This window comes from Cryptomeria japonica, chromosome 10 (assembly GCF_030272615.1).
Source record: "Cryptomeria japonica chromosome 10, Sugi_1.0, whole genome shotgun sequence".
NCBI lineage: Eukaryota > Viridiplantae > Streptophyta > Pinopsida > Cupressales > Cupressaceae > Cryptomeria > Cryptomeria japonica.
Genome location: NC_081414.1, coordinates 513,502,533 through 513,518,210, shown reverse-complemented (window position 1 = coordinate 513,518,210; position 15,678 = coordinate 513,502,533). Strand labels below are relative to the sequence as shown.

General features: G+C 35.5%; 1 protein-coding gene across 1 annotated transcript in view; it reads left to right on the top strand.

Annotated features, from left to right (window-relative positions):
- Positions 1-3,295: 3,295 nt before the first annotated feature.
- Positions 3,296-15,678, top strand: part of LOC131079886 (uncharacterized) — a 175,435-nt gene continuing 163,052 nt past the window's right edge. Inside the window, exons 1-2 of the mRNA XM_058017928.2 lie at positions 3,296-3,447; positions 3,674-4,018. Coding sequence (XP_057873911.1) covers positions 3,684-4,018 — 335 coding nt within the window. The 5' untranslated portion in view covers positions 3,296-3,447; positions 3,674-3,683. The remainder of the gene's footprint in view (positions 3,448-3,673; positions 4,019-15,678) is intronic.

Below are 15,678 nucleotides of genomic sequence, written 5' to 3'. Positions count from 1 at the left end.
AAATTTAGGAGAAGATAAGTCAATGTCCATCAATACTTTTTCTCTAAGAGAAGAATCATGTAAGGAAGGTAGTGTGACATTAAGAAAGGTGTTTATGATATCATCCTCTTCCTCTAGGATAGCCTCACGGGAGAGGCACATTTTAGGAGAATTGTCAAAATCATTCTTCAAATCTTCATTTTCATGAGAGAGCTTTGAAGGAATTGGTAACAACTCTTTTTTGCACTAAAATATCCTTATGTATAGGAGGATCTTTAAGAGAGGATTAAATTGAAACAAGGGAGGCCAACCCATTACCACATCTATGAAATGAATGCATCATGACAACAATTTTCCTTTTTCAAATGATAACATATGCAAAATAGAAAATAATGTTCAATTTTTACCAATGCAAGCACTCTAAATCTTGATTTTAGAAAATGAGATCTATAACTGCAAAGTGTTCACAAATCAAATATGAAATTATTGATCCAAATTAAGCAATCCACAAGTCCAGTTTTGAATCTAAAAATTAGGGTTTCAATGAAATTAACCTCTATTTTTTTTGAAATTTGCAAGGAAATCAAACTTGTAAATAAAAATTTGAATTTAAAATAGCATAAAAACTCAGATCTAAGAACATAAATCAGAATTAAAGGTATTCATGTTGGGTTCACCAAAATGTGGAGCATAAAAATAGAATCGGGTGATTAGGACCTAATCCCACTCTCATGTACACACAGTGGAATACGAAAGAGCCTAGGGAGATAATTCACTTTGGCTACTTCTTGTGAGGAAGAGAGAGCCACAAAATATCTCTTAGGGTTTCTATTCCTTTGCTATAAATGAAGAATAAATGTGTGGAATATGATGCAATGATCAACTGTGCTAGGAGATAAGCAAAGATGCATACATAAACTGAAAATACTGAAACTTGCAGATCTGAAACTGAGAGACTGAATGCAGAGTAGGGAGGGCAATTCTGATGTGTACATGTGACTAAAATCTGGAGCAAAGTGGGTAGGACTAGGGTGCCATGCCCTAGTCCCTAATTCCACCACAATGAGCTGAAACTCTGGAATTTGGGTCCCAATGGTTTGGAAGGCTGAATTGTTAAAAAATGCAGAAAAACATAGAGGACCAGGGGGCCACGCTCTAGTCTTGAGTTGGACTAGGGCACCACACCCTAGTCCTTGAATAATGAGTTTAATTTTGGAGGCTGGGTTTGTATCTGTGTGTTATGTCGGTTCCGAAGATTGCGCGTCTACTAGATTTCTGAACCTGCACCTGCAACTTGAAAAGGGGTGTGTAGGTGGCTATATAGGGTTTTGCCTTAGTCAAACCCCTTATTTTGGTGATTTCCACCTCCACAAATAACCAAAAATGTATTTAAAATGTGTGTGCACGACACTAAATGAACAAGAAAGTAAATCTAGAGTTCTACCCTATGTTTTGGAGAGCAAACCCTAAATGCTTGTGAATGTAGATGCAAATGCTTCAAATCACAAATGATCTAGAGATCTAAAACATGAATGTAAATCTAAAAATGAATGTTATGAAGCTCATACAAAGACATGAAAACAACATGAAACGATACCAAACCCTAAGGGAGAGGTACAAGCCAATCATCAGTTGGTGATCTCCTATTATTCTTCAATGTCTTCAAAGCTCCTAAAGGGTGTTGAAAATACTTGATGTAGACCTGGTGAATACTTGATTTGTTGTTGTAGACTTCACATAACCTGCACATTCACTTCTTAAGAGGCTCCTTCAATCGCTAGATCTTAGATCCTTCAAATAAGGGAAGAAAGGCTTTATGTAGGAGACCTTAACTTTGTTTTGAGTCATAGGTCGACCTAGAAATAATATTTTTTGCCCATCTCTTGGATTTGAATATTAAAATACCGCCAAAACATGCTCCTGAAATTCGGGGAGAACATGTTGGTACCAACATGGTCCGAACACACAGTCTAACCAACTTTTTGCCAAATTTTCAAGGAAGCAAGATATTGTGATTTTAAAGAAAATTTTAGGAGTTTTTTTTTGAAATTTGTGACGTTTTGATAAGCGAAATCGGACCTTGAAGGTCAAAATAGGACATAATTAGGGTATTTGATGAAATGATTAATTGAGAGAATAAAATAAGAAGGGGATGATGTATAGAGGGATGAAAGAAGACTTTAGATTTAATTAAATTAATTAATTAATTAAATGCTTAAAGAGAAATTGAGATGCATGATGCAAACACACTAGGCGGGTGCTAACCTAAGCGTGGAATTGTACCACCCAATTAAGGGTGTACAATTTACGACGCTACACAAACAAAGATTGAAAATAGTAGGCAAGATCCTTAATATATAGATTTATTGTTCCTTTGAGTGCACCAAATTGAAATGTGTCATGATTAATTGCTTCCAATATCGTAGAATGAGATCATCTTTGATGATTGGATGATGATTAAAATTAATGCATTGAATAACTTTTAATACTAGTGCATAACACCAAATTGCATCAAATGTGTGTTTAATTGGCTTGAGGTAAGAAGGTAAATGAACCAATCAATCAAATTTGAATTTTTGATTTTAGAGAGGGAACAAGATTGTAGTTGAAAAAGGGTTTCAAATTGTTGGTTTCAAATGGCTAAAATATAGCTATGTGAGTCTACAAGTAAATGCAATATATATGACAAATAAAGTGAATGTGTATAAGCCTTTTGATGAATGTGATAAATATGACAAATAAAATGAATGTGTATAAGTGCATGTAGAAAGATAACACATGCCTTAAGTTATAAAGATATGTGTAATATGAATAGATAAAATACTAAAAGAATGGATCCAACTTCATACAAAATTGAGCCATTGATTATTATATACATATATAAAAACAATTTTCAAAATACAGAGAAAATTAAATTGAAATCTCATATCAATTTACAAAACATTTATGCGTTACCTTCTATTTTAATTTAATTTGTTTATTTAATTATTATAAATTATCTATATAAACAATTCTCTAATTTTTCCACTATTCCACAAGGACACGCCCCCACCCCCGAAAAAACCCCACATCTCCACAAGAGAGACGTTTTAGAGACTTGGGGACTTCAAAGAAATGTCCCCCACAACATCACCATCTCTGCAAGCTTTGTTAGAAACACCGTCAAACCACTTACTATAAGACACATACCATTACATACTATTACATACTGATTGCAACCTTTAACTTCACAAAAACTAGTTTACCTTTCATGAAGTATTCATACAAATGTTATAAATTTTCTTAAATTTTTTAATTCACCTGCATTTATATATGAGCGCTGTGCTCCACTTCGACTTATCCTTGCCGTCCCCTCACCGTCCCAAATTTACACTCTTGGTCCCTATTCCGGAAACCCCGTCCATGAAACACAAATTCTCCTCATCACGTACAAACCGCCACCAACGCCCGTCAAAATTTGCAAGCTAGGTGATATATAAATTCCACTACCTTAACTTGCAGAAAATAAATGAGAGGCGATAAAAAAATTAAAATCCACGCTAATGGATACCTGGTTTCAATTTGAATATACCCAAAACCAAAGCAACTTGATTTAGACTTGACCGGTTCAATTATAGTCTGAAGAACGATCTCATTTTATAAGAAATTTGTCTTACGAATAATCTAGTTTTTGGTGCATTGCAAATCATCTCAGGTTTGAAGAAATGGGGGACTTAAGGAAGAGATCTGTGTCTACAACTCCAAAAACTATACCTGCAGAGGCTACAGTATCCAAAGACGACAGTCCCCTGATTCAACCCAAATACAAACAAATACTGCTTATTGCATTGATCTGCCTCTGCCCATATTTGTATATGCTATGTTACTGTGACATAGAAGGGGAGTTGAGGATATCCATTTTGATAAACATGGTGATGAGCATTGGAGCATTTTTCGCCACAGTTTTTATTATCCCAGTGGCTTCCAAATATGTTCTTAGGAGAAATATGTTTGGGTATGATATCAACAAGAAGGGCTCTCCTCAAGGCTCCATTAAAGTGTAAGTTATATTTTCTTGAATTGTACTGGAGGTGATTTGAGTTTTAGGGTTTTTAGTGTCACGAGGTTTAAGCATCATTTTCCTGAATTGTATTGGAATTTTAGTGATTTTTGAAAAAGTTTTTACAATTGAAGTTTCTTTTCCTAAATTGTACTGCAAAATATTTATTTTTGGGATTTTCCAGAGTTTTTAAATGTTGAACTTGTAGTGAGTTGAAATTGTTGGGTCCAGTAGTTTGTGCATTCATGAACTCAGTTCTCGTGGCTTCACTTCATTACAGTAGGAGGCGTTGGACTGTCATATATTTTTCTTCAAATGAGGCTAGTTTGGATATTTCATTGTATAGCAGATTCAGTATAGCAGATTTCCATAGCCGTCATTATACTTGATTGGGAACTTGATCCTTTTAATTGCACTTTACTCAATTAGAAATGACAAACCTTCTTATCGACCATGCAGAGGTGATGCCATTAGGTTTTTAATACTTCCAGGCTGGGATGATTCCTTTTACAATTAGGACTAAGCTTGTGTCATTGGGATCACGTGGCGTCCACTAACCAGTGTATACACCCTACTGGAAAATTTTACCTCAGGCATTCAATTAGTAATTGTTGGTGTCTGGGTTCTGAGCCTCGTCAACCCCGAAACACTTAGCACATAATACTGATAGCTATTAATAATGATTACTTATCAGTTAGATAAAAAGTGGTAAAGAAAGTAGAGTTTGTTTGTGAACTACACGTTTGCAATTCTAGTTCTTTGGGTTGTTGGTTTTTTTGCACAAGTTTACAAAATCGATGTTGTATAATATTCAATAATCACTATGTTGATACTATTTCAATTTTGTTACAAAAAAATTAGTTACTTAAAAAGAGAAAGAACTGCCAGTTTCTATTTATCTTTTTACAACTCATCTTTTCGGGACCCTTTCTGATTGGTATTGATACATGATTTTGGTAACATGGCCAAAAATCTCTTACAGTGTCCATGCTACAACAAGGTTGTGATTCATATTGGAATTTAGGGTTTGTTATGAAGTTCAGTTTCTGAGATCTTGTCCTGTTTCTAAATCACTTGTGCAGTCATTGCTCCTAGTTTACTGCATCGTTACATTTGCATAGAACAGATCTCATTTATGGGAATCGTTTTTTGGACGACTGACAATCAGCATTTATGATATCAGAGAGAAATGAGATCTAAATAGAGGAGATCATCTGTTGACAACCAAATCTGTTCTGTATTTTCATTGATGGAATCAAATAGTCCTTAATGAATTAACAGGCTCTACATAAAACACAAATTCAAGGTTAAATCATATCTGCTTTTCCTTAATGTTTAACTAGACCTCTTTTGATCTAAATGATGGTTCTAGGGGTAAGTAAGCATGACACATCTTCAAATCCACATTACAATGTTCCACCTTTCACATAAATTCAGAGTGATGGTACTCATTCTTGTCTACATTTTCTCAAATGAACGAGGAAGTTGCAGAAAAGTGTATCAATACAACAATATATTTTAAAGCTCAACTCTATATTTTCAACCAAAATTATAATTAACTGTAAGAAAACTTGAATATTGAATGTCTCGAGTCTCTACAACCTAATCAGATTGGGTAATTCCTCTTTGCTTCCTTCTTTACTCCAACTATACATGTCTTGCTTGTTTATTAAGATGGCTAACCATAAAGCGCAAGTATCTGCTTTTTCATCCAGTGGTTTCCTTGTGTCTATATGGTTATAACACTGGCAAAGCCTTCAGTAATATCCCTAAAAGGGCTCTTATTCATATTGGTGCTTATGAGAGATTTTTCCCTTCTGGCCTCGTAGATTTATTTTTGGTGGTATGAAATATAGGAAGTCTGTAATCAATGAGCTTCTTCAATCTCTTGCGAGAGCTCCGTTGGATGCTTGCAGGATTTTAAATAGGACAAGTCTCTAATATGATAAGAAATTAGTTTGCCCCCAGGTTACTAGGAGAAAAAGTTGCATCGTATTCTCTGGTTGATAAAAATGAGGGTTTGGCATCCATTATATCCATTCATTTAATTTGGTTATGATTTAGAATTTTATATAGATAATAGCCTTAATGAGTTTAAGAAATTCTTTTAAACACAGTGAAACGGTATAATACTATTATTATACCACCTCTTGATCGAAAAGGCAATTGTGGATCAAGAACCCTGAATTGAGATGGAAATTACATTGTCAAGCCATTTGCAAAGCAAAAACCTTTTTCAAATAAGAAGTGTTGGAGTGCCCAATGGTGCACTAGGGTTCATTGCTAAAGCATGGTCAAGTAAGATGGGTACTGTGGATGCATTTTGCATTGTACGTGGCAGAGAGGAGACAGTGGTTGAGCCATATCTTTTGGAAGTTTTCAACATTTAGAGGTTTTTGGGGTTGTTTACAAGCTGAATTCAAGTTCCTTTTTACTGCTCCTCTCTCTTTGCAAGGGCCTTTTCTGGGGCATTCTTGGATGTTCATGGATAGATGCAAAAGTTTATGGCATCCATTCAGCTGGAAGTGATCAATTTCCTTTGAAAGATAGGATTCCTGGCTACTTTTAGGAGTTTACCACTCCACTCAGTTTGGAGAAGTTGCAGTTTGATAGATCACATTTGGCTTTGATTGTGCAAGCAAAGCTTGAGTGGGTTTGGAAGGATGTGTATTCTTCTATTCTCCACTAGGATGTATCCCTAGCTTTGAGACTAGTGTTTCTGTCCGCAATGGCATTTTTAAGATGGTGTAATGGCAGGGGATGTCCCTTGGCTGCTCCCATTTTTTCTCAAAATTCTGGAACTGTTAGAACTTAGAAGTAAAGAAGATCATCATGTATACATTAAATGTATTGATGAATTCTTATTATTGTCTTGTATGTGGATGATATGCTACTTATTAGTAATTCTAAGGCAATAATTAGTGAGCTAAAAGCTCAACTTTCGGGGTTATTTGATATGAAGGATTTGGGAGCTGCTAGGGACACACTTGGTGTAATGTCCCCTACTAGTTATAGGCCTGTTAGCAATGATTTTCCTATTTTAATATATTTATAACTTGAATTAAAATGATTAATGAGGAGACAAATAATATCCAATGTCTTTAATTAAAATTCTTTTTTTTATGAATAAATGAAGCAAATTATGATCTTAACTCTATCATACGAATCATAACTATTATATCTGGATACTAACAGCAGTTTATAAATTAAAAGTAATAGTTGTGACTTACCTTGTATTGGAATAATGTAGCCTTGGGAGAACAACTTGCATCCAAGAAAGCAAACACCTACATACATAGTCTAGTCTATTATTATAATTAGATATAATCTATTCAAGCAGATAGAGTCGGGCAGTTGGAACATGAGAGGGGTTGTGCTGGTCTGTTGTCTACCAAGCCCAAGGAACGGTTGCTTCTAACCTCTTCGCTAGACTTGGCGGCCCATGTGGCTTGCCCCTCAAGTCCATTACCCATACAAGTCTTACCTTATGGGTTTGGCATAGAGGGTGCAATCTGGCTCCTTGACTCCAAGGGTCCCAATACCACTTGTGAGCCCCTCGTTGCCATTGGATTATACCTCTATCCATCCCTCACAAGATGCACAAACAAACTTATTCATTACATATGAAATGAAAGTGCATTAATAAACTAGTCACTATATCATCAATGGTTACAGTCTGATATGATTCATATTGCAGACTTGTTTCCTTATGGCTAATTCATATTCTACTGGATTAACAGAGATACCATTCAATAGAATTCACATTTAAATTATTATGTCTTCATTCAGATGTGCACAGCATATTGCTTAGTAAATATCTATTTCTAACATCTGAACATACCTTAGTTTTTATGCAATAATGGTAGGGTGGGAGAAGTAGATTCTTACAGTTGTGAGTATGCTGAATAGGCTCTTCCAACTGAGCCTATGCTGTCATAGTATTTCTTCCCTCCTTGGATTTGTTTCTGCCTTTTGTTCTTTCCTTCTTTTTGTATCTTCAGCGATTCCCAATTTCTTTATTTTCTGCCTCTACTATTATCTCTATCCTATCCCTTTGTCTTATTTCTGATTTCTCTTTCTGACTTAATTCCTCATTTTCCCTTGATACAAACTTAACTTTTTTTTCCTCATTCTTCTGTCACAATAATGTGGGCCATAATCAGCCTTAAGTGAATATGGATCTGCAGAGTAACTCCTCTGTCAGCTATAATAATAATATCTTATTATTCCATTTCTTATCCTATGCCATTCTTCCCTTTTGGGATGGGGTCAACCCTCATTATATAATTTGCAAACCCAAATGGTTGCATCCCTTGAAGGATAAGGGATATGTCTCCTTTTTAATCGTACCTCTTCATAACAAATCTCTTTATGCAAATTGCACCTTTTATAATTAATTGTGTATTGTAATTGCTCCACCTCAATCACGTAATTTATAATGCCTCCATTATATTGAATTCAACACTTGTTTGGCTTTTTTAACAACTCCTAGCAGCGGCGATATTAATGATGGCCATAAAGTTTATTTCATGCTTGATATACACAGTCTCTTCGATATATTTGTATTATGCTATTTGAATGTAATCAGAGTTGCTTTGCTTAATACAGTCATCATGTAAATAACTAATTAATGAAATTGTTAGTTCTTGTTGTGATGTTTTCACACATCGCCCCATTGCAAATAGGGACCCCCACTTTTTGCTTAGATTAGGCGTCTTAGTTTTCTTAGTTTCTTTAGTTGTTTTTTTTGTTTATGAGTAAGAGATGTCAGGTTGAGGTCACATTGCAAAATTGCTCGAGGTTGTAAGAAGTTGTCAAAAATGTCAATATGTTGCAAGGATCAACCTAGGTTGTCAAGAAGGGTCGATTTTGAAAAGGCTATGCTTTCCTTGCAAATTAAAAGATAGGTCTTCAAACCGAAGTTGATCAAATTCTGCGGATCAACTTAGGTTGATAAGAAGTTCTATAGGAGACCCTGCAGATTGACTGAAGTTGATGATGAGTAAAAATTTCTTAAGTATGGGAACCTGCATATCAACTTAGGTTGGTAGGAAGTCTTTAAGTTCCTGTGGATCAACTTAGGTTGGTAGGAAGTCTTTAAGTGCCTGCGAATCAGCTTAGGTTGGTAGGAAGTCTCTAAGTGCCTGTGGATCAACCTAGGTTGGTAAGAAGGTGAAATTGCTTAAATGAATGCCAACCTCCAATGATGAGAAAGAGGCTGCAAATCAATCTAAGTAGAGCATTTCAACCTCAACAAGTATTGAACCTCTTGCGCACCTACTTGAGTTGGGAAGAAATAAAGTCTAATTAATCAAGTGCAAATCAACTTTAGTTAAAAGGAAGGCGAATTTCCCAAAGGATGACAAGGCGAATTAACTTAAGATCATGAGCAAGGTCGATGGGAGAAGGTTTTATCTTCTTAAGTGACTAAGGTATAACTTTTGCAAAATGAGAAGGTTGATCAAACTAAGTCGCTCAGCTCAAACGCTTTGACTTGGGGTAATAGAGAGCATCCTACGGATCAATTTAGGCTGGTCGGAATTCACAAAAACTATGATGAGAAGCGAAAACTTATAAAATTAACTCTCAACAATAAGAAGGAAGTTCAAGGTCAACCTCTAGCAATAGGAAGTCAATCTCCCTAAAAAAGAAAGAAGATGCAAACCAACCTAAGTTCGTGGGAAGGAGTATCCAAGCAAGTAAGATGAAGATCAACGTCTACACTTGAAGGGTTAAGTAAGGCGAATTTAAGAAGTCAAAACCAAGAAGTTGGGAAGATGCAAGTTGGATGAGACGATGTTCGCTAGAAGATAAGAGAGGTGAATTCGCTAAACAAAGCAAGACTAAAACTAGCTTCTTACAAAGATGAAACTCTTAAGTCGCAAAGATGAAAGTTGAAAATACTTAAGTATCAAAGTTGAACTTCTAAAGATGTTTTTCTTTTGTGTGGTTTGTAGTTTGGGTGATTTTTGTTGTTGGTGTTTGGGTTTTGTGGTGGCAAATGTTTTGTTGCTGTTTTGTTGTGTTTATGCCTATTTTATGTTGATATGAAGGGTTCCGGGGCCCCTTTAAAACTTGTTTTACCTTTTAGTAAAAAACTATACTCGCCATTGAAGATGTAAGGCATGGGGAGAGTGGGGGCTCACTCTTTGCGAATTTCTTCATTGATTAACATAGTTTGTGGCCAAATGTCTAGTTTTATGGCAAGCACAACATCTGAAAGGGATGCTTTAATAATCTAAATCTTGCACAAAAACCTTTGAGGGTGTTAGAGGATTTATATAATATTTGGTTCATGAATTTCATGAGATCTACTACAAGTTTGGCTATCTATTTTAACCAAGTTCCCCCAACATTTTCTAGTTAGTTCCAACTTCTCTTTCCCCAAAATTCTAAGGGCAAGCCATAGAGTCTTACCTAAAGTTTTAAACTGGTAGGAATTTCTCCAAAAGAGAAGCAGGGAATATTTATAGATTTGAATATCGTGTCCTAGAAACTCACCTAAAGCTGCAATGAAAATTTCACCAATTGAAATCTCTTAGGAAGAGATGTAATTTTCCCATTTTCGGTCATTCCAACATTGTAGTGAGCTCCAGCTTTGTTGGAGAGCGCCAACCTTTTCGGAATGGAAAATCAATTATTGGAGTTGTGTTCAGGGGATTAGGGTGAGTCCATTGATGCATTCTGGAGGCAGTTTTGCCATTTTGGGTGCATTCCAAATTTCTTGGAGGAGTATTCTATTTATGGAAAGTGTCAATTTTTAATGACTTGAATCTCCAGTGAGCTTTTGCGTATGTTGGCACATTCTGAATTCATCTTTGGGCAATTTTCATATTTTCCTCAACTTGGCTGGATGTGTGGAAAATAATTTAACAATTAAATAATGAAATGTTAAGTTGTCAAAAAGCAAAATTAAAAGACAACTTATTTTAATTATTAAATAAGGTGAATTATTAGTGACTAAAGTGCTGGAAAGGTTTAAAAATGAAACATTCTCACATTATGGAGCAAAAAGGGATTATTAATTATAAAGTGATTTTATATTATATTTTTAAGCAAAAAGGGATTTTTAATTATAAAGTGATTTTATATTATAGTTTTTGGAATTTCCCCTAGAAAGTTATAAAAGGGCTGAAGAGACTCACTTGAGTCATTTGGGATTGCTCATTTTGATGAAACCCTTTGTGGGAGTTTGAGCTGTCGTTTAGCCTTTCAGCCCTGGGACGGAAACCCCTACGACAAAGATTGGTTTCGGTAGTGAAAGATCTACCATATCTAATTTACAGGTGGAGTCATACAAGTTTCTTGCATGTGATGAAGATCTGCCAGATCGATTTGGTGCTGAAAGGTTTATCATTTTCATAGGTTTGCCAGATTTGTAGGTACCATTGTGAAAGTTCTGCAAGCATTGATAAATTTATTTGTGCTGTGTGTGGGCATGGGCAAAAAACAGGAATTATGTGCGGTGTGTGCAAAGGGTGAATTAAATTGAAAAAATCATTATTATATTATTCAGTTTGGTATACCCAGCTGTTCCATTCACCATCTCCACAAAGGATAGCCGTACCATCTCATATAGTGAAAAGAAGTGGCTATTGATATTCCTTAGGCTTTATACTTTATAGCCTTTCCTATTTCCAAACAGCAACTTAAAAATATTAGTCAAAGCTTCCAAAGGGAATTCACAGCTGTTATTGTAGCCACTTTACATGTCAAAGAAGTCCATGCATGTGACAAGGAGGGTCTAAGCTAATACTTGGTTGATGTATTATTCAAGGGTTTAATACCATTACCTATGCCAACGTGGACCTTTGAAGATTTTAGTATAAGCCAAACCAGGGACAGTACAACTCATTGAAGATTTCGATATTGCAATCCTGCCGCACTTACTCATAGCAGCCATTCCATCAAATGCTTGCTGTACCATCCTTTTTAATATGTGGTACAGGTTTGAAAAGGGGTGTGAGCATTAGGAAAGGGAGTTGATGCACTTATAAATGGTTTTGGATGCTTTTTTCCTAGCCACCACATTCCTGAAGCTGAACACATTTTGGAAGGTGTTTGCTGCTCCATAATGAGTAAATTGGGGTGCCGTACAGCTCCAAATGGGCAGTTTGGGTAGTAATTTGTGATCTGAATGATAACTGGGCATTGTTTGGAAAGTATACAATGGAATTCCATCCACAAACAGCTTTAATTGAAGGTCAGTAGACTCAGAACATTGATATATATATCAGCATTATGTGTTATGACAGCACTGAGCATTCTATTTGAACTGTGATAATCTAGCAGTACAATAGTGAATATTACAAACATATCTCTTGTCATTTGGATGTGTTGGTTGAAAATTTTGTACACCTGGGAAGGCGTGCAAAATTATGGTTTCAGCTACAGCATGTGAGTTAAAAACTCTCCTAATTCTAAGGGAAGGCTCCCCCTTTTCTACTATTACAAATTAACCACAACATATAAACACTAATCTAACTTGGGTGAGACAACATCCTTTTCTGTTTTTTCATTAAAGATGATATTCTCTTTTCTTTTACAAAAATAAACTGCAACTAGAGTAACAAATACAAAAACTTAAGAAATTCCAACAACTACAAAGATGCTTATATAAAAGGAAGCGAAGTTTCCATGAAAGCGCAAAGTCTTCCATCACTTTCCCGGGACGGCAATGTAGAAGCAAAGCTCAATCTTTGCTTTTCTATTGTCCTATCTACCTTCCAAAATGATTAGTATGATAACAACATACAATACACAATAGCTCAAAGTCTGTTGATATGATGCACTCCAAACTACTATGAATAGGAACAATTACAAGCATAAAGTCTTGTAACTTTTCTCTATTATGAACACTTAACTATGCTAATTTAATCCTCAATATTTGCAGCACAAAGTCTACAAGAAATTAGATTGAATCTCTTTTCAACAACCTCGCTAGAATCTCAATTGCATGTAGAAAATATATCATTGTGACATAAGAACACAATGGATATATAAACAAAGCTTCAACACAAAGTCTGAAACTCAAATGTTTTCTTTATATTGCTTGAGAATCCAATTTACAAGTATAAAACACAAAGTCTTTATCGCTGTAAATTTCTGCAAAGTTTTCTTGCATGCTAAAAAGATAGATAATACGTAGAGCGCCCTCCTATATATAGATGAGGGGTTGAGAGCAAAAAGTGGGAAAGTGTAACTAACGAAGACTTATTCCACAACTAACTATAACTTATTCTAAATTACAGTCCTATTGTCTTTCGACTTGTAATTTGTTTACATGTAATTACAAGTTACAAGAATACAAGTAATGTGACTACTTGCAATTACAATTTTTGACATTACATGTAATTTTTCAAAGGGAATTTACAAATGCATAATTGAAACTAATCTAAGTGTCCAAGACACGACTTTATTTACGTCATCCTCTGTTTAAGAGGTCTTCATGGTGCTACAAGATGTTGAAACTTGAAGTATTCGAGATCGGTGAAGGTATTTGTCCAAGAACATCAACTTGCATCATTGATATTTCTTATGTTCTTTGCCAATGAACTCCAACCCCATCTTCTTGCTTGGGGTAATACTGATTCTTTAGGAGAAGTTCTCTCTATGCATATGACATTGTACTCTTCATTTAATGTCATCAACATATGACACTGAATTTTGCTTACTATCCTTACATGCATTGAAATCCCTTGCAATCAGGTCTCTAGGACCCGACTGCAAGTATTGATCTTGCAAAGGAAAGATGTTGGAATGAGACTGTGGAGGCAAAAGGCGAATTTTGGATCTTGGGAGGCAGAATGCAAGTGCAAGGGATCATGGGGAACTTAGAATGCGGAAATGGAAGAACGCAAGTTAGGAAAAAACGTTGACACTTACACTTGCAATCGGGTCTTGAAAACCCGAATGTAAGTAAGCATTCTTGCATGATTGGCATTAGCTTGCAATCGGGTCTTGGAACCTCGATTGCAAGTTTGAGATGAAGTAAGACTGCAAGGTAGGAATAAATTTGCAATTGGGGTTTCAAGACCCGATTGCAAGTGAAATACATCAAAACACTTATGCAATATTGGCTTGCAATCGGGTCTTGGAACCCCGATTGCTAGTGTGAAAGGTTTGCAAGGTACACACAAACTTGCAATCAGGGTTTTGAAACCCGATTGCAAGTAAGCACATCGAAATGCTCACATAATGGTGGCTTGCAATCGAGTCTTGGAACCCCAATTGCAAGTGCAATATGCGTTTCATTTTGTTCTTATAAAACATACTTGTAATCGGGTCCTAGAAACCCGATTGCAAGTAAAGAAAACTTTAAAACAATGTGTTGACTTGTAATCAGGTTTCTAGAACCCCATTACAAGTAAAGTTCATTTACTTGTAATGACAGCAAAAAGTTCCTACTTGCAATGTCTGACACAAAACCCAAAATTGTACAAAAAGGAAGGAAAATGAAAACAAAAGCCAACTAAAACTTGGACAACGATGACAAACACACCCACTAATGATTTAACATTAACAAGTACAAGTTTTAAACCTCGTAAAACATGCCTTAGAGAAGAAAACTACCAATTTTGAGTAAAAATTTGTAGGGGCTGTCTATTTTTGAAAATTCAAAAATTGAGACGACAGGATGTTCTATGCAAACAAGACTGAAATATCTACAAACTCAAATGTATGACAGTTTTTTTGACAAAATGCCCCATTGATAATGAATGAATGAATGAATGGTATGATGATTAATGAGGAAATTTCATGATTTAATCTATATTAGTGGCTGTTCAAAAATCATTGCATTTGGAAAATGTGTATGCAAAGTGTTTGACTAGAGGTTTGCAAGAAAAAAAATCAGAGAATTTGCACGTTGGAAACAAATCTTTAAGAGGGTGATTAGTACAAGAGAATGAAGGGAAAAGTCTACCACCCATACCTTTTCAATCCAATCCATACATTCTACAACAAAGAGTCTTCCCAAGCAAGATACAATGATGGCTAGTTTGTTTTGTCTCTCCTCCTCTTGTGAATGGAGCAGATCCATTGAAGGGATTTCTCCTGCCATGTAATGAGATCTTTGAGCATTCCAACAATGCCTAGGCAGAAGCATGCTTTTTGTAGACCTATGTTATCCAATAAGGATTGCATTGGTTTCCGTGGTAGGACAAATGGCTTTGGATCGCACCTTAGAACTAATATTACTTTTCTCCCAAGTGGACTCATGAAAATTGACAAACTCTGCAGCCACATCGCTACTCTTCCCTCTATTCGTCAAATCTTGCCTTCACCAATTCATAAAGCTCCCTCAATTGAAGCTCCTCTTTTCGCTACATCCTCTATATTTTATGTTCAGTTTAATGACTGTTACAGTTATCACCTAAGAAGAATTGTTGATATTTATGCCATAAGCTAAGGGACTTGGTTATCATATCAAAAGATCATTATTGTTCTCAACTAAGAAGAAATACCCATGTTTATAGTCAACGATAAAGGAAATGAATTAGCAAAGGGACATTATTATAATGTCTAAAAAATTATGTTATTGAACAAGTATAAAAGATATGTTGATGCTAATCCCAACAATGAAGTATATGAATTAGCTAAACCCGTATTTGGGTTAGAAGGGATAATGCATTTAGGAATTTTGGGATCATGGGTAGGTT